The sequence below is a fragment of the Drosophila melanogaster genome, chromosome 3L, assembly GCF_000001215.4.
Source record: "Drosophila melanogaster chromosome 3L".
NCBI classification, from domain to species: domain Eukaryota; kingdom Metazoa; phylum Arthropoda; class Insecta; order Diptera; family Drosophilidae; genus Drosophila; species Drosophila melanogaster.
In genome coordinates this window covers 20,886,136-20,907,026 of record NT_037436.4, presented here as the reverse complement: position 1 = coordinate 20,907,026, position 20,891 = coordinate 20,886,136, and the positions used below count along the sequence as shown (strand labels likewise).

The window sequence follows — 20,891 nt, the reverse complement described above, 5'->3', positions numbered from 1 at the left end:
TCAGCATCCGAACACCAAAGGGACTTTCCTTCGCCTGGCCAGCCTCATAATTTGTGTGCATCTGTGGTGTGGGGTTGGGTTTTGGCTTGGGGTTGGGTTCGTGTTTATTGTGCAATAAGCTGCTCGCACTTCCCGTCTCGTTCCTGCGTCCTGTGTCCTGTGTCTTTCTCCACCTTTTCCCCACTTTGTGTGTGTGCGTAAATCCGCTTTTAATGAAAAGAAAACCCATCCGAGTTTTATGTGCTGGCTCCTTCGGAACACACACATGCATACAAAGTCGTTATAGAAGAGTTCCCGTCGGTTAAGGAAGGGGCATCATGGCCATAACAAAAGGGCAACAGTTAATGCCGAACCAACTAAATAAATCTTGTTTTATTTTCCGAGGCATGTGAAGCTAAAAACAGCTGTGAGCTGCCCAGACCGTCTACTCTCTTTACCCTCTTACCCTCTTTTTTTCCCTGAGCCTTTCCCCTGGCAATCTTTAGAAATCCCTCGAAATCACTAAATAATCGAATTGCTCGAGTTTCTCCACGAAATTATCGCATAAACAAGTCAATTTGTGCAGCTTTATGCAGGTTCTCTTGAGTGGCACGCCAAAGTCCCGAAAATGGATTTTATCTGCAGCAGGAAGCTAAGGTTGCGAGTACTTGTGAGCTTAAGTGTGGACCACCCCCAGTAAAATATGTTGGCTTTTTGTATTGCAGGAAAATAGGTTTATTTTTAAATTAAACAAGGAAGTAATGAAAACACATCGTTAAAACAATTGAGAATGGAAAAGAGGCGAGACAGGTTTTGTTTTTAGTAGGACAACGTCGCCAAAAAAATCATTTTGTATCGGGTGGTTGCTGGAGTGTTTTCTGTGATTCGCTTGGGGATCTTTGGTGTTTACCAGCCGCCGCCTCCATGCTTTCCACCACCTCCACCGCCTCCACCGCCGCCACCGTGCTTTCCACCACCGCCGTTTCCACCTCCATGCTTGCCACCTCCTCCGCCACCACCTCCATGTTTGCCACCTCCTCCGCCGCCGCCGCCCTTTTGCCAGCCTCCTTGACCACCTCCTCCTCCTCCTCCTCCATTCTTCTGCCAACCTCCTTGGCCACCTCCGCCACCACCGCCACCGCCGGCGGAAACAAAGGCAAAGATCACTCCGATGAGGAGAACGGCAAGTAGAGCGAAGCGCATGATGAACTGGATATCCGTAGCTGGTAGTGACTTCCAAGTAACTGATGCCTTAAACCCAACCGAAGCCCAGCTTATATAGTAACTAGATTGGGTTTAGCCAAGTCATGTTGCAGCCATGGCAGAGGAACAGATGATCTTGATCTTGAGCTTGCAACCCACAAGCAAACTAGATAGACTAAAATACCATTAATCATGTCATATGCAGCGGGTGTTAACAGTCTCATTTAGTCTGCATTTGTTGGCACAGAACTTGTTTTGCATATTACAAAGTATTTTCCGAAAGGTAAAAAAGAACTTGAACATATTGAGGAAGACAAAAAATTAAGCTTGACAATCACTAAGAACGTTATTAGAACGTTAATGCTTGCTACGTTAAATTGACCTTAAAATCCGAAGTTAAGTCGTATAAGTGTGTAATAATCGTTAATCAACTTGAAACAATGGATTTAATTATACCACTCACTCATTGAGTAAAAGGGTATTCTAGATTCCTTGAGAAATGTGTAACAGGCGGAAGGAAGCGCTTCCGAGCCAAAAGAAAAAATTCTTGATCAGAAAAACTTTTTGCCACGCCCATTCTAACGCCCTTAACTAACGCTCACACTTTTGAACAATTTTAAAATTCTTTCTCATTTTATTCCCTAATATCTATCGATATGCAAGAAAAATGATGAAATTTAGCGTTCACATTTATACTCTAGCTGAGTAACGGATATATGATAGTCAAGGAACTCCACTATAGCATTCTCTCTATTAACTATTGTAACTATAAGTTCAAGCACTTTCTCTTGTTTATATTGTTAGATCTTGAACATTTTGAAATAAGCAACCCGGCTTAAACTTATCTTATATTTAATACCTTAGCTGCATAATTTTTTTATTTTAACCTTTTATTCGCATTCTTAATATTTTTACTTTCTCCGCTGGAGTACTACATCTAAAGCAATTTTCACTTTTAATTTTCGGCAACTTTCGCTGAGATTTATGCGGCCTTTTATGGTGGGCTCCTCCACGTCTGGTCCATTTGCCTTTGACCCAGAAAGTGAAAACCCAAAAAGCGAGCAGCGCATCCTGCTGCTTTGGAGCGTTTGTTTTGGTCAGAAGTCAGCGAGCCTTTCAATTGAGCATCTGGCCCACAGTGGAGTTGTACTTCCGCCCAGTTCCCAACTTTGTTTCCGCGACTTCCACCATTATCAGCTGCAGTGCAGAATCTGATTTATGGGCGGCAACTGCGGCTAGTATGCCGGCCATTGAAATGAGTTTTGACGTGGTTGTAATAAATTGTCGGTCAACCGCGTGCCTTGGTCCCTTCCACTTCTACTGACCACTAACAGAAACTCCAGCTCTCAAATTTATATTTTTCATAACTTTCCATAAAAGGCAGCTTGGATAAGCGGGCAAACTTTACTTACGAAATGCACAAAATGTAGCAAAAATAAGAATGAGATTTGTATGTTAAGCCAAAGACTTTCTTTTAACACTTTCTTGGGAAAATTATACACTCGAACTAAAATTAAAAATGGTTGCCTTGTTATTAAAGAAGGCCATTTAAGTATTGTTTAATTAGCTTAGCGGTTGATCTTGCCCGCATTAATTACACGCCACGTTTCAGCATGTGTGCACAAATTAAAAATCCTCTGGTCATTAGACCAGGTCCTGGACAAAGTCCTAGAGCCTAAGCAAACAGGTTGATTAGCAACTTGGACAAAAAAGTTGAGACCGCAGCAGAAAGCATGTTTGCCTTTCTAGCAGCAAATGTGACTAAAAGGGAAGGGACAGGAACCAGGAAGCAGGAACTGGATAAATGTGGAAAATTTGCATAAAAAGGTTAGAGCATTAAACGTATCCCAATTTTCAGGGACAGCAACTCCTGGTTGCTGACTAGCAGTTGGTCGTTAAGTGCGCTCGCAAATGACAAACTAGTCAACAGGACGACACCGGCAAGTATCCTTTGTCTGCTGAGTCAGCTGAAAAAGAATTTCACTTAAATTTTTGGCACACTCTCTCTTTTTGCTTTCCCCCAGAAATTCTCATTCTCATTCCCTTCTTGGCAGTTATTCAAAAGTTAAATCACAAAGTTTTGCTGGCCAAAAAACAATTCGCGCGCATTTAACCTGAACGAAACAAAAAGTTGTTTCAGCCAGAACGGGGATAAATGGAAAATGGAAAAATGAAGAATGGCGATGGCAAACGGAGAAAGAAGTGGAAAGGGAGTGGATTTGACTTCAAAATATTTTGCAACAATTCTATTTCGCAAAGTTTTACCATTGTGGTTGCAGTTTTGCAGTCTGCCACTGACATGGATCCCCTTTAACGAAGAACCACCCCTAAATTAGTTGCTCCTTCAACACCAGGACATGGCTCTAATTAGTAGGGGGGCGAAAGACAGTCCATGCTCATAAAAGTCAACGGAGCTTGTCAAATGCAATTTATGTGTGTGGCTGCCACAGCATATATGACTTGAACTGCCGAACTCCGAGTGCTCAGTACAACTGCTCAAAAGGCATAAATAACTGGTTGAACTGTGGGTGAGTTGGGGGGGGGGGGGGGATGGTAGTGGCCTAAGTTTGTCACTTTGACAGTTGCAAATCCTGGCGAGACATCCTGTGGGTGTGCAACCTCGACAATTAAATAGTAATTCGATGCATTGACGGTTGTTGGTTGGGAAAACCACAATTGGCACGACAACTGCTCCCTGTCAGTTAATCAGCATTAATCGACACCTGAGGCTGGTTAAACCTCGCCCCCAAAACGGAGTCTCAAAACAATAAGCATAATAATCATGGCAACAGCTCAGAGTATGCTAATGGCACCCCAAACAGAAATTAAATTTCCATTAGCCTTTACAACCATTGCTCACTCAAAATAAAAGCACCGCCACTTATATATTTATTTCCATATACATATATTTGTAATATATATAAGCCAAACTGCTTACACGTGACGCACACAAATACACTGAGCCACGCGCTCTCCAGCTTTACAGGGAATGCAAAAGCATCCTCAAGGTCACTGCTGTGTCAGTCTGTATTGAGCATGTATATGTATGTATGTGTGTAAATTTGTGCCCATAACACAGATGTTTGGTGGAACGCCCCCAGTGCTTGGGGGTCACAGCCCCTCGACGACGTGCGACCAACGCCTAAAAAAGCCCCCCGAATACTATACCAACCAAGCTGAGTTCTCAAGCTCAGAGTTTTTGGCCCCTTATGCATTGCGGAGGCTGGCAAATATTTATTTTGGTTTATCAATCATACGCACCGTGAGCCAAATACTGGGAACAGCTCAAAGCGCAGAGAGTGAAGACAGTCCACTGCACTGCGCAGAATCGCCAACTTGCAGGAAAGCACGTGGTTAATAACAGCATTCTGTTAGCCATGGCTTGTTCGGGGGGCCAAGGCTAAGGCTGGTCCTGCGGGGTCCTTGTTTGGCCGAATGCGGCCAGAATGCGCACAATGCGTCGAAAAGTTCGTTGGTGACAAGGAAATGCTTTTCGGAAACTTCAAGCCGAGAGTTTGCTCGATTTCAATGCACTTCTGTTGTTGCTGGTGTGCAAACTTAATCGGATGGCCAATGTCCAAAAGAGGGGTTAGGGCCAATGTTCCACATCGTATGCAAACACCCACTTACATACACGAACATACTGCACTGGCTTGACCATCAATGAAGTCAAGTCGAGTTCAAAATTCTTGTCTCTGACCCAAAAGATGTCTGCAAGTTGTAAAGTTTCTATTGCTTTTGATGGGTTTTTCTCGGGGCCATAAAAGGCAGCAGACAGCTGAAATAAGATGATATATCGCTTATGATGATATATCGCTTATTTTGGTATTAGTAATGATATTGGCCAGGGATATTCGCCTGGTTGATTGCCCTGCAGTCAAGCCCACGCCAATTACATGGCCAGATGTTTTTGTTGTCCTATCGTCTAGCCGAAGATTGCCTCAAATTCGCCTGTGTAGACCCGGCCTTGACCTCTAGCCACCTTTGACCTGCAAACTGGGCGTTGTCTGGGCGGAATATTTGCCAGTTGACTGACTGTTTGCCCACCTGTCTGGCTGTAGATGACATTTTTCACAGTGCAGACTGCTTAACGGCCCATTACGAAGGGCTCAACAAAATGGTGCACATTTTCTTGGGTTGTTTGTGACAGCTTAGTTGCTTTGTTTAAATCTACTATTTTTTTTTTTTGGATATATTAACTATGGTTTACTTATTTATTTATTAAAAACTTAGAACAATTTGTAAATCATACACATTGTGATAAATTGTATTTTGAAATTGTGTCTTTTTATTATAGAGTTATAAAACTCTCTTACTATACAGTAGTAAATATGTGTAGTAAAATATGTAAGATAATAATTTAAGCTTTCAAAAATTGCTACCAATGAAACGGAAAGTGTGGAACGCGAATACTCAAGCCATTCTTAAGGTTGTCCTTAAGTTTCTGGCACAAGTCGTTTTTCCAAGGTAAACACATTTTGAAATTGCCACTGAGCGCGGCTTCAAATTAAAAGTTAAATAAGCACAGCTGGCAAAAGGCGGAGTGGAAAATCGGAAGTGGGAGAGGGAATATGAGCTGCGTTTAATGAAAAGCAATTAATCGCTTTATGTTAAACACACACACCGAATCTGTAGGCAGAGCGGGCGGGTGAGTGGGAGCCCGGCTGCTGTGCAAACAGATAAAAGCGCAAAACTGTTGACATTGCCAAGAGCTGGAATAATAACAAAAATAATAACAAAATGTCACTTTGTTGTCGTGTGCTTGTCAAACAGAATTTCCAACAGCTCGTTCGCCAGCATATAAGTTTTTTCAATCACCATACCCAAGAGAGTGCAATTATTCACTGAAATTAATCGCTTTTCATAATCAGATTTGCGATTCGAAAAGTGACAAAAGCACTGACTTATATCTCCATTTAAAACTCTTTCCCGCCGCTCGTCTGATTCGGTGACATTTACGCAAAAAGTTGATGAATGTCACGAACGAAAACCAAAAAGTTGGCATCAAGTCAAAGGCAAAAGTCGCAAGGACAAAGTTTTGCAAGCCATAAATAATACATATAACAAGGACAACAACGGCGGGTACAAACAACATTGCAGACAGCGCGTAATTTTAATTATTATGAACTCCGAAATGCGCCAAATTAGAGATTCATTGGGCCCGACAGGGGGGCGGGGTCACAGCCAATTAGGAGGGAGGGGCCGGGAATCACAAATGCCAAAACTTTTCCCCTCGCAATGAACTTTTGCAACAGTTCATTTGTATCAGTACGTTGTCTCGTTTTCATACTTTTCTACATGTGTAGCACAGCTGAGATCAAAGATATTGGTTCCATATAATGACGAATTAAATACCTTGAATATCTTTTTCGGTTTCCTAGCTATATCAATTAAATAATAACGAAAACTAACGATACTCAAGGGGCTTTTTAAGCCCCTTTTTCTATATTATATAATATTATAAAAGAAGAATACTTTTGGCAAGATAGATTATATTTTGGGGAGGTTTTATTTTAACATTGGTAAATTAAGACTAATATCCAAATGAATGTTTGCTTTCTGCAGCGTACAACAACATTTAATATTTAATTGTGCTATTAATACAACTTTTACATTTCAGTTGCAAGAAAATTTTAAGCTTGTCAGTGCTATTAACCTGTCCCGAACTGTAAGAGAGCTACGCCTTCAGATGCTAGAGTTCCATTCCAAGCCAGGCGCTCGAAAGCGGGCAACAGAAATTCAAGCTTCCTGCTTTCTGCGCCGGCAAGTAGGCAATGTTAATTGCAGGCCGCGCAATTCACCCACGCGTGTGTTTGTGTTTGTGTGTGTGAGCTGTGTGCTCAATATCAAATTCATGTAAATTTAATTACGCATGCCTGCGTCGTGTTTAGATATGTATGTAGACATTGGGCGTGTGTTTTTCGGTTTCGGAGGCAGGGGTGCCGCAATCTTGTAGCTGATGTTTACGCATATTTGATTTCACTCACAGACACACATGGCCAAAACAGTGCCGCCTAATTAAATTGTTTATTTCCCACAGCAGAACTACTTAACAGCTGAAGGATTATGCAAAGGTGGGCGTGGCCCAGGGGCGGAGCGAATTGAAGTTGCAGCAGCATCAAAGTTGCATGTTAATTTCCAACAGTGTTCCGTCATTAGCGAACTTTCAATAGCGAAACTACTATTAAATTTCAAATTTCGGAGTTCGGTGCGTTTAAGCCGAGAATTTTCCGGTTTCAGACTCGGCCTTAACTTTTAATGCATCGCAAATTGCTTGCAATTAACGGCACACGGCAATTTTTGCCCTTGTGTGTGTCTTGCATTTTGTTCGGAAATCGTAAAAGTAATTTGAAAACTTTCCCTCTGGATTTTTCCAAAACGAAAAGGGGACGAAAAAAATAGGGCCAAACGCAAACTTTATGCAAAGTTTCCGGCAAAGTGTTGCCAGCTAAACAAACTGCAGACGAGAGCCACGCCTCCCACGCCCCATTTGCAAATCCTCCAAGATTTTACCTTTGTTTATTGTCAGCAGCGAAAAAAGTTGGAACTCCACTCCCGTTGCAACTTGTGCGAAAGGCAAATGAAATGGAATTCGGGAAAATATGGATTTGCTGCATGGTATTTCAATACAATGCATATATGCGAAGGGATTTGTGGGTAGAAGTTGGCCTTTAAGATGTTACCATAAATTGCTGCAGACGTTTTAATTTCGTCTTGTTTTCCTTTCCAAGGCATATATATATATATATATATATGTATGTATATATATATATATATATATATATATTTGGATTCTCCTTTTGTCTACCCCAAAGTCGCGAAAGTTAACGCATAAACCAAGCCAGGAGCCGTGGTGGCTTTTTGGTTCTCCAGTGCTCCTGTTCCTTGCTCTTGGCTCTTGGAATTTCTGGAGTTGGCAGCCGGCAAACCCTTCACTTGCTTTTAGTTTCAAAATGAAGCGATGGAAGCCAAAACTCGTTATCGTTTAATTCAGGCGAACGGCGAGCAGAAGAATCAGTGGAAATGAATCCCGTCGAGTCGAACTATTGGCAACTGACTTGAATTTTTCCTTTTCCCGTACCTTTCAGATTGTCTTTATATTTTTTATACTTGAAAAATGCTTACATTTCCGCAAATCTTTAAAAATGCTAGTAAAAAGAATTAAGTTCTACTAAACTAAATTCTTTATATTTCATTTCATGATTAATAATAGATATACTTATGTATTTTCTTGGACGAAGCTTTGGAAAATAAAAATAATGGTAAGTGTTACTACTTAAACATATGTAAATAATAGAAATAGAAATAGAATAAAGTTCATAGAAACATGAACTTTAACTTTTAAAAGACTATGGGTGATCTCTTTTCGCAGTGTAACTGATGAACCTTCGTCTTGTTGTCTCAGTAATGCAACTGACAGCAGCGATGGATGATGGGATATGGAGGGCGGTGAAACGGATAGCAACTGCTTTTTGACGTCTGACAGGCTGCTCTCCAATCTCAAGCACCCGAAAAACCCAAACCCTACACAAACCCCATTTCCGATTTCCCATTTGTCGTCTTTCACTTCTCCCCAGCTCGATGCGCTTTTGTTGCAACTTTCGAGCGAATATTTGCATAATGCAGCTTGATTGATGTTTGCAATTGTGAGCAGGGAAGGGGCAGCTGGGGATTTCCAGCTATTGGTAATGAAAAGCGGGCTGAGACTGAGCACCCAAGTGCTGGCCAAGATCGGGGGGAGCCTCAGAGTCAGTTGAAGACCGACCAGATGACGACAATGACAACAATTCACAAACTTGTAAACACATCACCAGGCGCCTCCATATTTGCTCAGCACGTCGAGGAATACTTTGACTTGGAATCCTGGCGAGGATGCTGAATGTTGGGGTAAAAACACCGACATCGGCTTCGACATCCACATCGCCAGCAAATGGCAGCCGTAAGTGGCACAAGGCAACACCGCAGCAACATTTGTTGCCGCCGATGAGTGCAAATAGTTTTGGGTTTTTGCTGCTGCTCCAGATGCTCCGTCGCCGTTGCCTTCGTCACTTCCTCGTAGTTCCGGTGCTGGTCTGGACCTGGTTTATTGTGAATTCCCACCCATCCAAACAAGCAGCTGGCATCCATCCAGAGCAGTTGGAAGAGCTAAAAGAGCCGGGCTTAGCAGTTGGCAGTGGGTTTCCTTTGTTTACCAGCCAGCACTGGCAAACAGCATTTTTCTTTGTATTCCATTCGCACTTGCTCAGAAAGTAAACTGTGCAGGAATCCAATAAATTGCACAACAAATCGAAGGGCATATAAATTATGAAGCTCTGGAAAATGCCTTGCATAAGCTGACACATTCAAGCAGAACGAAGTCTATTACATTACCATTTGCACCGCTTCGGTAATTAAGATATTCAGTAATTTCGAGAGTATACTGTCATCATTTTGTCCCCTCGCTATGATGAGAAAGGTCGTGTTAATTTGCTTACTAGCGAGATTTAGCATCGGATTTCCCCAGGCTCACATATACAAGCCACTTCGTAAGCATGTTATCTTAATTTATGATAATTCATAAGTACATATATAATACTTTTCAGTTTGTGAGGAAACCAATGCTAATATAACCAGATCTTCGCTTCTTGCACAATGTGTAAATCAGGACGAATGTTTTATAAACAGACCAGTAGGTCTATGCCCCAAACTTGAAGTTTGCTGCGTTAAAAAACAAGATTTTAACATTGACGAGGTTGAATATATGGAAGATTAAATTAGCTGGAAGGCAATAATGTACGTATTAAACCTGGAATAAAGCTTACTTGGAAATGCTATTACTTTTTGGGACAAAGTATGTCTGCATTAATATGTATGTAAAAGTATGTCTGCAAAAAAAAAAAAAAAAAACGGTTTGTGCACTTTAAATTGTCTCACTGCTGTTAGCAATGATAGAGTAGTATATTACCATCTGCAGGCCAGAAATCCGAGATCGTAGAATTCCCTAAGGCTTCCTCATTGACTTGGAATCAAAGGACCCGGCCACTCTCTCCTCCTCTTTGGCGTTCCGACAGCTTATTAAATGCAACCGAGCGAGACATCATCAAAAGCTCCTCCGACCACAGCCAAAATGAGTGGAGAAGGTGCGGGCTGCCAGAAGGAGAAGGAGGATGAGGAGGAATGGAGCCTCCATTCCCTGCTGATGTTTATTAAATAGTTGCACGACGTCGTGTGTTGGACATGCCCATTTTGCACTTGCAGCTGGAAAGTTGGAAGTGGGTAGCTGATGGTTACTTCATGGCTTAGTGCATTCCTGCAATTCATGCAATATTTCAATTTTGCATTCACCATTTGCGACGACAGCAAAGTGGGTTTTGGGTCCACCCAAAACACTTCATCGGCCGTGGGGTTTGGTTTGGGGAATTGCAAAAGCGGGAGTCTGGCAGCCACGGCAACCTTTGAACCGAAATTAAAACCAAACAAATGTCACACCAGCAGCGCTTTTGCCGAGTTTTCCCATTCAGCTTTCCCTCAGGCAATCCCGCCCCTGGAAAACACTCATTCGCCCTGTTGACTTAATGCAGAAATTGCAAATTTCGCGCTACAGGACCTGCTGCGTAGGCAGCCAATTCGAAGTCAGCAAACTTATTTTTACCCAGCATTTATATGCAAGTCAAGGGTGTTGGCATTAAATTGTAAGCCGAGAGCCTCCGGGAATGGATGTTGTTTTCTCTCAAGCAATTTATTGGCATAAATTAAATATTGCTGTAAGAAAAGAGGCAACTTTTTCCCGGCGTATATATATAGACTATATAGCAAAAAGGTATTTAATACATTTGGATTAAAGTCGACATATTAATATTGCTTAAATAAAAGTAAGTTACCAAGGATTTTTATTGGCAAGAAAATAATAAAATAAAAAGATCGAAACATTTTTAAAAAGTGAGTTGGCGTTATCTTATTATCTTATTTTTTATTTTAATTCTTACTTTTTTAGTTGCGACATCTCGACGTTTGGACAGAACGGACAGAAGTTCACGGCCAGATCGACCTGGCTAATAATCCAGATTTAGAATATATAACCCTTATAGGGTCGTAAAATTGTTTAATATTTTGTATTTAAATACTTTAATTTTATTTGTGTAAATTGTATTAATTATCTAACGAAGATACCAAAGTAAGATTTGGCTTGTAGAACCACGGTAAATTTGAAATAAATAAATTTGAAATAATTCCACTAACTAACAGAAAACTTTAATCGGTTATCTTTCTATCAATATTCAATGTGTGGACGCCGAAAAATGAATATATGTGCTCCTTCCTTTTAATAACTTCACAATCTCTTTATTCGACTTCTCCCTTCAAGCTCACGCCACCGAATGCCGCGTCTCGCGTATTCCTCTTTTCTGAGAGAGAGTGAGCTAGGTGTACATTCTTATCTCTTAATGCTAGCTTATAAGTAAGAGCGAGATAGCAATAATATTCTTATTCCTAACGGGGATATGATCGTATGCTTCTTCGTATGCTTCTTCGTATGCTTCGTGGGCCTTATGAGTGTTCATCCTACCACAAATGAAAGAAAGAATCACTCACTTACCAATCCCTTAAGTTGAATTATAGCTTATATAGCTTATAATTACAAAACAAAATTTTAAATAAAAAAGGTTCCACGGGAGGACTTGACATAGGTATTGATACAAATAGAACACAGAACAAGAGTTTGGTACATTTTTCTGTCAATATTGTATACATAAATGCACAAATACTAGATTTAGGCTGCTAATCTTTGTATATAATGAGCAACTTTTTAGATTCAGTTCGAACATAAGAAATAAATGTGTTTTCAGATTGTATACAAGTTAAGTTTAAGAATCATTACCCTCATCTTAGTGTTTACTGTTTGTCTTGTGCATAATTTTGTATGTCTGCCGGGGCTTCTCTTGAGTTTTCCGCATTTTCCCCATCGCCTTCGCTGAAAACACATTAACGGAACTCACTTTCGCATAATGAAATTTTGGAGCCCGTAGAGCGGGTCGTAAATTTATGATGCCTTGCCACGTGAAACAGGCCACAAAGGCCAAAAATCATTTTTCATTCGGGAGCAAACATTAAAATTGTTTACTTGGCGGCTGTTAATTATGGTGTAGGCTATTAACTAAACGCACCCCAAGGACGTAGGACGTTGGCTAATAGGTGCTCCCATAGCCGAGTGTCCTTCAAATATGCGCCTGACTTGGGGCCCAATTGCATGTGACACTTTCGGCGCAACAATTCCTGCCACAAATTGCAGCAGTTTCGAGTCAACATTTGCAGAGCGTTTATATCGGGTCGGGGAACTAGGGACTCGGGAACTACTAACCGCTCCCATCCCGTTGCCCATCTGGCGCCATTTACAAGTCGCATTAATCAATTTCCCCGGCGCATGTCAGCAGCAGCAGCCTCGGAATACGCCCCTTCCCATCCCAGGCTCGGAATAGATTCCGCCAGGCCAAGCGAAACCGAAAGTTGAAAGCTGCCTTATGGGCAAGATTTCGGTTTCCATTGTGTACAGGCTTATACACCAAAAATAATAGTTTTTATTAGGGACAAGATAGGAAGCTAACTTCGGAGAGACAAACCCCTTGCAAATATAACAACTGATGTATACCCAATTGGAACATAATGCTAAACAACGATACTATGATTTAATTACTATTTACTACTATTTGCAATTAACTTTCGAACTGTTCCGTGCCCCCTATCTGATACCTTATATATTATATTGGCAAAATTAAATTTTCTTGCACTCATATTTCAATTACTCCCACGGCAGCTTTATAGTTGAGTTGTCCAAGCCGGTCCGTTCCGATGTAGATGCTACCTTTAGGAGGAAAAAAATTTAAAAAGGTGTATACACGTAGCTTGAAAACTTCTGAATTAAATGAATATATGTTGCGCAAGGGATAAAAATTAGTAAAATATACTGTAATTATAAATGAATTATACACTATATATTAAAAGAATATTTTCGGGAACAATATATAAGCCAACACTGACATTTATAGAGAAATATTATGAATTTAACGTAAAATACAATATATATTAAAAATTTAATATAATATTAAAACTCTCTCCTTAAGCACTTGGCTGCACCTTCTCATAATATATATAACATACAATAGAATATGTAATAAATTGGTAAAGTTTTAACTACCCTCTTTTATTTTGCAAAAATACAGTATAGTAATTTGTAATCATAAAAAAATAAATGTTTCTCTACGTGTTGTTCGTAAATTATAACAACTCCTACAGCTTGGGGCTCAGATCTGGTGTGGTGCATTTTTGGTCTGGAGCCAGTTAAAACTTAATTAAAACCATAACCAAACAACATCCATATATAAAAAAGGAAATAGAGGCTGCAAAGAGGAAAGCATTTTACTAGGAATCCCCGGAATAAAGTTTATGGCCAGAAACTTGGCGTTGGTCCGACTAAATCTTTGCCGCTGAACTTGCCACACATCCCATTGTTGTTGCAACTTGGGTTGCTTAAATGCAAAAATACCAAAACAGAGGGACAAGATGGAAATATGAGGAAAAGCACACAGCAAACATTTTCATTTACACACATGGATGCAATTAAAGCGAGAATGGGTTTGGCATTATTCGACCGCCATTCATTCCCCTTTCTCTCCGAGGAGCTCCTCTCAACGTGTCGTTAGTTCTTTTGTGCATTTGAAATTTAATTAACACGCACACACAAAAAAAACACCCATACACATGCAGGGGAAGAGTGGAGAGAAAGATAGGAAACAACAAGTGACAGAAAAAAAATGGCAACAACAAAAACTAATAAAAACTCATTTCAAACAGTTTTTGATGAGCCAAGGGGCAACAAAGGGGGACAGGATGCTTTAAAGGAGTTCCAGGATCGGACAGGACACTCCCTACTCCTCATACTACGACTCACTGCTAATTCAGCGCCTGTTGCCATTGTCCCTCGATGAAATGGCGGAAATGGAAGAAGAAAATGGCGAGCCAAGCAGCTCCCGCCTTTGTCTCCTTCTCTTCCTTTTTGCCGGCCATAATGAATGTCAACTTTGCTGTCAGCTATGTACCACCGAACAGCAAAGAAAATTGGCACTAAGTTGTCCTTAGCTTTAAACTTGAAAACGAACCACTTACCTTTTTACGACCAAGTTTTATTACCAATTAAGTCGGCCCTAAATAAGGCATTAAGTCATATATTTAAGCGTAGGTGAATCCTGGGATTCTATCAACCAGTACAAAATATTATAACAAAATACAATAGAACTTTACTTTATACTTTATAAAAAGTGAAGCAATTACGAAAATATTTGTTTCATTCATAATGTTTATTCATAACTCTTCAATTAGAATTTAAGAAAAAAACGTTTCTAGTTTTTATATACTGAGCATTTTTAAACATAAACAGTTAAATTCATTAAAAAGAATGTTAGTGAGCTTGTTTCTCGTCAAACGAGAGGCACGCCATTTATAATAATATTTTTTTTTTTACAACAAAATGTATTTAATATGTGTACACGAGTGCAGTAAAGAGAGCCAAGAATTATGTGGTAATAATTAATCACAGCAAGATCTTCAATAATGCTGTCTAAATAATATCTACAGAACAACATTATTATATTGATATTTCAAACTTCATAAACTAAGATATTCCCATACATAAGTTCGCTAACCAGAAAAAAAAATCAACGTAGCCCCACACCTTTGAACTTCCGACCACAAACCGCAACCACCTGTGCATGTACATAATTGATGGCCCAAATTTCATCAGCGAAACCCCTACAAATCCCTTCAAATCCCAGCCATGGTTGCAAGTCGTGCCCAAATGAAGTGTGAAATTTGAGCATTTAAGTCGTTCCACTATGGTTAGTTCCTATACATATTTGGGTTTGAACAGGAGGATGGTAGAGATGGTCAGATGGTCAGCATGCGACAACAGGAGGAATATAAAGTCGGGTCCAGCACGCGATGCCCATCCACACTCTCTATTCCGCAACACACAAACTGCAGCTGTTAAAAATTAAATCGCTTTTCATTATTTATACGCTGTGATTTTCAGCAAGCTGAAGTCAGAATGAAAAAGGGAGCTATTGCCGGCTGCTGGTCAAAGTTGCCATGGTCATGCACATCCGCAGGACGCAGTCGAAAAATCCTGAATCCCGAATCGTGAAACGAGCTCGGGGATGTGGAGGATGTGGAGTCATGTCTGCTCACAGAGCCAAATATTTGCTGCGCTGAACGGTTTCCATTCGACTTTTATGAACATTTTGACGATTTCGATTTTCAAAAGTCAATATTTACACAACGTCATCGTCTCTCCTCCGCTTTTCCCCCGATTAACCCCATACATGTTCCGATTTTCTGTAGTTTATTGGATGTGCAGTTAACCAAAATAAATCGTATATCGGATTTTGCATTGAACCCCAGTCGTTCGTCCTGAAAATACTAAAGAGTGGACCGTGCACTGTAAACCGCTTAGAGAAAATTACTCATACGCCGAGTGGTCTGCTGAAAATTGAGATTTACCAATATACATTTTCGTTTGTTTATTTTTTCCTTTTTTTTAGCACATAAGAGGGGAGTTATGCGCCCTTATTGGCAGTCGCTCGGTAAACAGTTGACCCACATCCTGGTGGATTCCGTTCCCCCAGACATCCACTGCATCCCAGACCTCCACTGCGTCATCTTCAGCATAATAAGCTGCACCCTGGCCCAGTTTCTGGAACTTCTTGTTCGCCTCCAGCTTGTCATTTTCAATTTGGCTAATCGACACACTCGCCCCACATTGTTGCCGTGGTTTTGGACAGTCTTTTCCCCGGACTCTGCCGCCTGCAATTGCTCCAAATAGTCACGTGGCTTGGCAGCTTCTCTGAGCGCCAGCCAAATTCCGCACTGACCCACATAAAAAAAGGCACATCCAAGAAAATTTCGGGGCAGAAGAGTTGGTTTAGCCCCAGGAAAATGCTGAACAGATCGCACAGAATCATTTATACGAACTTATATGATAAAAAGTTCTTTAAGGCACCTAATTTTCTATTTCTATTTACTGCAAATAACTAACTATTATAAAAAATGTCTTGCACTCAATTGTTTCTTATTTTGTATAATACTTTTTATATGAATTGTAATTAATTGCATTTAAATTTGCAAAATTAAATTAGGTTTCCATTGGATTGTCCAATGGAATGTCCTATAATACTAACCAATTTCCACACATTCCGGTCAAACTAACCAACACGTTGGCTCAACCGCAGAGCATTGAAATGGCAACCAGGGATCGCTTATATAAAATACCACAACTCGGCCGCCACAAGAATTAATTGAAAAGTGAAAGCCGAACGCCGAGAGTCCAATTCAGATGGTTTGAGTTCTGTTGAGGCAGGCCGCCAAATTGAAAAGTGCTTTTCACTGGGGCGAGCAACGGAGCTACAGTTTCACTTTTTCCCTGACGCCGCCTTTCAATCCTGCTCGTCAGGATAAAGGACTGCGCTGAAATGAACAGCCAGACAAAAGGAGGAGCAGCTGCAGAGGCATCTGCATAATTCATCCGGCTAACTGAAGGAGAGGTGTACGTATGTATGTATGTATGTAGAGTGCACGGGTATAGGGAAAACGTAATTATATCTGTGGGAGCAGATCCTTGGCAGTTGCTCCTGCAGCTATTCGCATTCAATTATGAACCACTTGCTGCTGAAATCTAGCGCAAGGCTGAGTCCTCATTTCGACCCTCCCCCATTTCAGACTTCGCCCCTAATTCAACAAGCCAATTTGTAGCCAATTGCGAGTGCAACATCAACGGCAAATGGAGAAAAGCTGGTTCAAAAAAAAAAATCAAACTTTCAACAAATCGACAACTCTGTAAGTGACTGGCCAACAGCAGCCGGCAACAACACCGAAAATTGCTCCACATTGCCATTGAATTATTCGTCGGGGGCGACTGAAATTGCATGCACGAAATTACGTGTACCACAAAAAATTTATCTGTTATTTGGAATATGAAATTTTTGAATTTATCTGTTATTTGGAATATGAAATGTTTGGACGATTAAATAATTTTTAAAAAACATCGGAACCAGACATTTAGCAATGTATTGCCCTTGGTTTTACTTTGAATAAAAGTTAGATTATTGTATTAATATTATTCGATTCAAAGAATTAGTAAAACAATTCTACTAATTAAAGATGTTTTTAAATGAAAACGAGTTCTTGAGTATAACATTTATTTAATATATTTGGACACTAAAAATTGTTTAAGCTTATAACATTTTCAATAATTGTTAAGAGAAGTTAAGTAAGATGTTTCTCAGAATGTGTAGGTTTGAAGTATTTGTTGCAGTGTAGGCCATGGGTGATGGAAATACAGCTGCACCAGCAAACAGCACTTCAAAAGCTTTTGTTAGGCTCGATGCGTGTGAGTGGGAGTTTAGTGGGTGGCGATTGGGTGGCTGTGCGGGTGAGGGTCGTGCATATTTCAAAACTAACAATTGCTACTGTTGTTGTTACTTTTGCAAACTACCGCCTTTGTTGGTCCGCTACTAGAAGGCTAAAAACTATTTTTTCCGTCGATGGTCCACTGAAATTGATTACCGATAACACCGAAAAGGATAATGGACTTTTGTTGCCGCTGCAGCTGGCGGAAAAACAGAAAGGGTGAAAAAAATGGTCGAAGCGAAAAACTGAAACCCAACTAAATGTGTGAAAAACAAAAAGGGAAATTCGGCAGAAAGCGGCTGCAAAGGGCAAACGGATTGGTAAATCGGTATCCAGTTTGCTGGTCCTGCGACCAAACCAGACAGCCAGGATATCCAGCTAACGATGGGCATATGCCGGCCACTGGCAAGAAAAGGCGATTATGGTCAGAATTGGGTAAGGAATGGGTGGGTGGGCAGTGTGGGGAAGAGTGCGGAAAAGGAAAGCCACTACCACATGCCTGTTAATCTCCATAGATATTGGAGTGGAAGATGAAACGCTGGGCGAAGGCTTCAACTCCTCCTTTTCCTGACCAAACACAATTCACTTGAAAAACATTTGCGGAACAAAGCAAATAATTTGCTCGTGTTATTTGTGCATAAATTAAACGTAGGTAAGACTGTGGCCCGGCCATTCCATGCATAGCTCATAATTATCCTGCGGGAAAGGGGAGTTGAGTCCACACATTTGGGTGGTCAGTGACCGACCAGAGTGAGCAAGATTTTCCCGTGCATTATCTGAAAAACCAAACAGGGTAACAAAAAACAGCTGAGAACAAAGAAAAGCCCGGGAAATTAGGGGAGCTAACGCTAAAGCGGACTTTTGGCAATTTATAGCATTTTCCTCATTTGCTCATTGCTCATTTTGCCGCACACGCCATAGCTGTGTGTGTGCCTTTCTCTGTGCGTGTGCCAACTTCCGGTGCCATGAAAACGGCGCCAGCTAGCGAAAAAAATGTAATAAAACATGTTTAAAAAACGAGCAAACACAAGTGAAGTGGCATTAAGCAGGAGGACAAAACCGAATGCTCGGAGATGGGAGACCATCCCAATGCTGAATTTGAACTAATACACTAGAAAAACGCTTATACACATGATAATAATCGTAATAACAATATTTAATTATTTATAAATAGTCTTATTAATTAAAAAACTTACCTTAAGGAGTAGCATTATACATAAAGCAAAAATTAAAATAACTATGTGTTCATTTAGATTTCTATACTACCCTTTCTAAGAACTAAACTATGCAAATATGAAAGTTGCTTGCTCAAGTCGAAGCAAAAAGTGAAATAACCGGGAAAAAAATTGAAGTCCCTAATGTCAAAATTGTTTACGTAAAACTTTTCTGCGACAGTTTATAAGTGAGAAAATAGCTTCGTTCGTTCGTGTTGAAAAGACATTAAAACTAAATTGTAGAAAAATGTCCTAAATAGATTAAAAATGTTTTCCGAGTGCATTTAGAGAGGAGGAGGGAAAGGAGCAACAAAAACACAGCGTGTTTAACGAGCCATTTGCCGCTTTGGCGCTGAACTTGCTAATTGAATTAGAGCCGCTCGCTTCCTCGTTCAGTGGCTCGTTCTTCCATGGTTCACAGGATGACTATGACGATGAGGACGAGTATGAAGATGAGGATGAGGTTGTGCATGTGAATGTCGATGGGAACGGGATGATGGAGATGAGGATGCTCCGGCGGCAGGATGTGAGCTCTAGCAACAACAAAGACTTGGGCGATTCCGAGGGGCAGGGAGAAAATCGGGAGCAAAGCGTATTTGGTTGCTAAACGCTTTGGCATGCCGCATGCCTCAGGGGCTCACCACCACTCACCCGACTACCCAACCACCATTCCGCCCATCGACTGGAATCCTTACACCACGCCCGCAGGATTCAATTAAGTGTAAGTGCGCCGGGCACACTCACACAAACACACACACACACAACCCCGCCGTAAAGAGCAAGTTCGCCAGGACCAAAAGTCTTGCAACAGTATCGCCCTAATGAGCAGCAAACGCTCGTCACCCGCCAACAAATCGGGGAAAAAAACTTGCTAACTGTCGGATAGATAGTTGAATTCACGAAAATCCGCCTCTCGGCCATTATCGGTTATGATTAGCCGGGTACTCGTTGCCGATGTCGTAAAAGTTCGAACATTGCCAGTCTCTTCTGGCTACTGGATTGGCCCCCAAATGAGGACGATAGGACCGGCAACTGAGTGGCAGGCAGGCAGGCAGCCCGCCTCACATGAAAAGAGGACGAATTTTTAAGCCACAGATGGCTCACTGAATAAAATTCCATCCTCGATTTCGAGTCAGTCTTTGAAACCCTTAAGTAAGCCCCAATTGATGTAGGCCGTGCTACGCAATTGTCCGGAAAATGGGCTTTCTTGTTATGGTCACTTTTCACACTCTTCAATGCAATATTATTTAATGACATTTAAAGTATTGTCTATATGTACAATAGTTTGTAAATATATATTTCAACCTTTAAATATATTATATGTTCTATACAACTATAATAGAAAATACATTTCGCATTAATCGAATGTAACAACTTCACAATATCCATTAAAAATAGTGGGGCTTGATGTAGGGCTTATGTAATGTAATCTTTTAAAGCATAAACTGCTTTGGTTAAATTTGTTACAAGAAATATTTTGTTTCAAGAAAACCAGTTTATAAAAGTGCCTCACTAACATATTCTAAGAGTATTCAATCATCCTCGACTTCCAACTTTTGGAAAGCCAACCCATATCCTTAGCCAAATGACACGCATCACATGGAAAGTAGCAACAATCTTCCCACGCAAGGACGAAAAGGACAGGCCGCCCACTGATTCGCATAATAACTCTGTGCCATCGTTCATTGATAAAAATCGCAATCGGACCCCATGTTCTTCGCTTCCCTGTCTCAAACATTTCTTCACTTTTAGCCTTAGAGAATTCCCCTTGCGGTACGCCCACACAAATTGCCACGCCCCTAAAAGGGAGAGTGCCCAACTTCTTGTTATTTACGACCCACATTCAACTCCTTTGGCTGTGATGGTGAGGAGGGAGGACATGTAATCGATTGCGACAGGAAAAAAGTTAGCAATGAAATGAAATTATCCGCAGTGGGTAAACTTTTAATTAGTTATTGCTAATGATTATTCGATGCAGTAATTGCAACTGCGTTGGATACGTGGTATAAATAAAGTTTGACCTCTTTTGATTTCGATGGGCCCGAAGGCCAAAAGCCGAAAGTG

The 20,891-nt window shown here is 40.8% G+C and overlaps 3 protein-coding genes and 2 long non-coding RNA genes across 6 annotated transcripts, besides 3 other annotated features; 2 read left to right on the top strand and 3 right to left on the bottom strand.

Moving 5' to 3' along the window:
- Positions 1–695: 695 nt before the first annotated feature.
- CG11458 (uncharacterized protein) lies at positions 696–1,232 on the bottom strand. The gene has a single exon (NM_144026.2). It carries the CDS (start codon positions 1,180–1,182, stop codon positions 886–888), a length of 297 nt encoding a protein of 98 aa, NP_652283.1. The 5' UTR covers positions 1,183–1,232; the 3' UTR covers positions 696–885.
- A 433-nt stretch (positions 1,233–1,665) lies between these two features.
- Positions 1,666–1,934: a mobile genetic element.
- A 2,568-nt stretch (positions 1,935–4,502) lies between these two features.
- On the bottom strand, positions 4,503–5,173 carry lncRNA:CR45383 (long non-coding RNA:CR45383). Its single transcript, NR_125027.1, has one exon. It is a non-coding gene; the product is annotated as a long non-coding RNA:CR45383 (long non-coding RNA).
- A 3,352-nt stretch (positions 5,174–8,525) lies between these two features.
- Positions 8,526–9,470, bottom strand: CG43931 (uncharacterized protein). The gene has a single exon (NM_001275203.1). It carries the CDS (start codon positions 9,307–9,309, stop codon positions 9,013–9,015), a length of 297 nt encoding a protein of 98 aa, NP_001262132.1. The 5' UTR covers positions 9,310–9,470; the 3' UTR covers positions 8,526–9,012.
- A 139-nt stretch (positions 9,471–9,609) lies between these two features.
- Sfp77F (Seminal fluid protein 77F) lies at positions 9,610–10,759 on the top strand. 2 transcript variants are annotated; one of them, NM_001300205.1, is made up of 2 exons: positions 9,610–9,707; positions 9,765–10,759. In NM_001300205.1, the coding sequence occupies exons 1-2, from the start codon at positions 9,629–9,631 to the stop codon at positions 9,932–9,934; spliced, it is 249 nt and encodes an 82-aa protein (NP_001287134.1). In that variant the 5' UTR covers positions 9,610–9,628; the 3' UTR covers positions 9,935–10,759. The 2 variants fall into 2 exon arrangements, with proteins under 2 accessions (NP_001287134.1, NP_001163485.1); NM_001170014.2 differs by having other exon boundaries at positions 9,765–9,985.
- A 381-nt stretch (positions 10,760–11,140) lies between these two features.
- Positions 11,141–11,258: a mobile genetic element.
- Positions 11,259–11,444: 186 nt separating this feature from the next.
- Positions 11,445–11,730: a mobile genetic element.
- A 7,294-nt stretch (positions 11,731–19,024) lies between these two features.
- Positions 19,025–20,021, top strand: lncRNA:CR44686 (long non-coding RNA:CR44686). The gene has a single exon (NR_125026.1). It is a non-coding gene; the product is annotated as a long non-coding RNA:CR44686 (long non-coding RNA).
- Positions 20,022–20,891: the final 870 nt, after the last annotated feature.

Coding starts and splice junctions, on each gene's coding strand:
- Sfp77F (NM_001300205.1), top strand. CDS start 9,629: ATGAGAAAGGTCGTGTTAATTTGCTTACTAGCGAGATTTAGCATCGGA. Junction 9,708..9,764: donor TCACATATACAAGCCACTTC/GTAAGCATGTTA, acceptor AATACTTTTCAG/TTTGTGAGGAAACCAATGCT.
- CG43931 (NM_001275203.1), bottom strand. CDS start 9,309: ATGGATGCCAGCTGCTTGTTTGGATGGGTGGGAATTCACAATAAACCA.
- CG11458 (NM_144026.2), bottom strand. CDS start 1,182: ATGCGCTTCGCTCTACTTGCCGTTCTCCTCATCGGAGTGATCTTTGCC.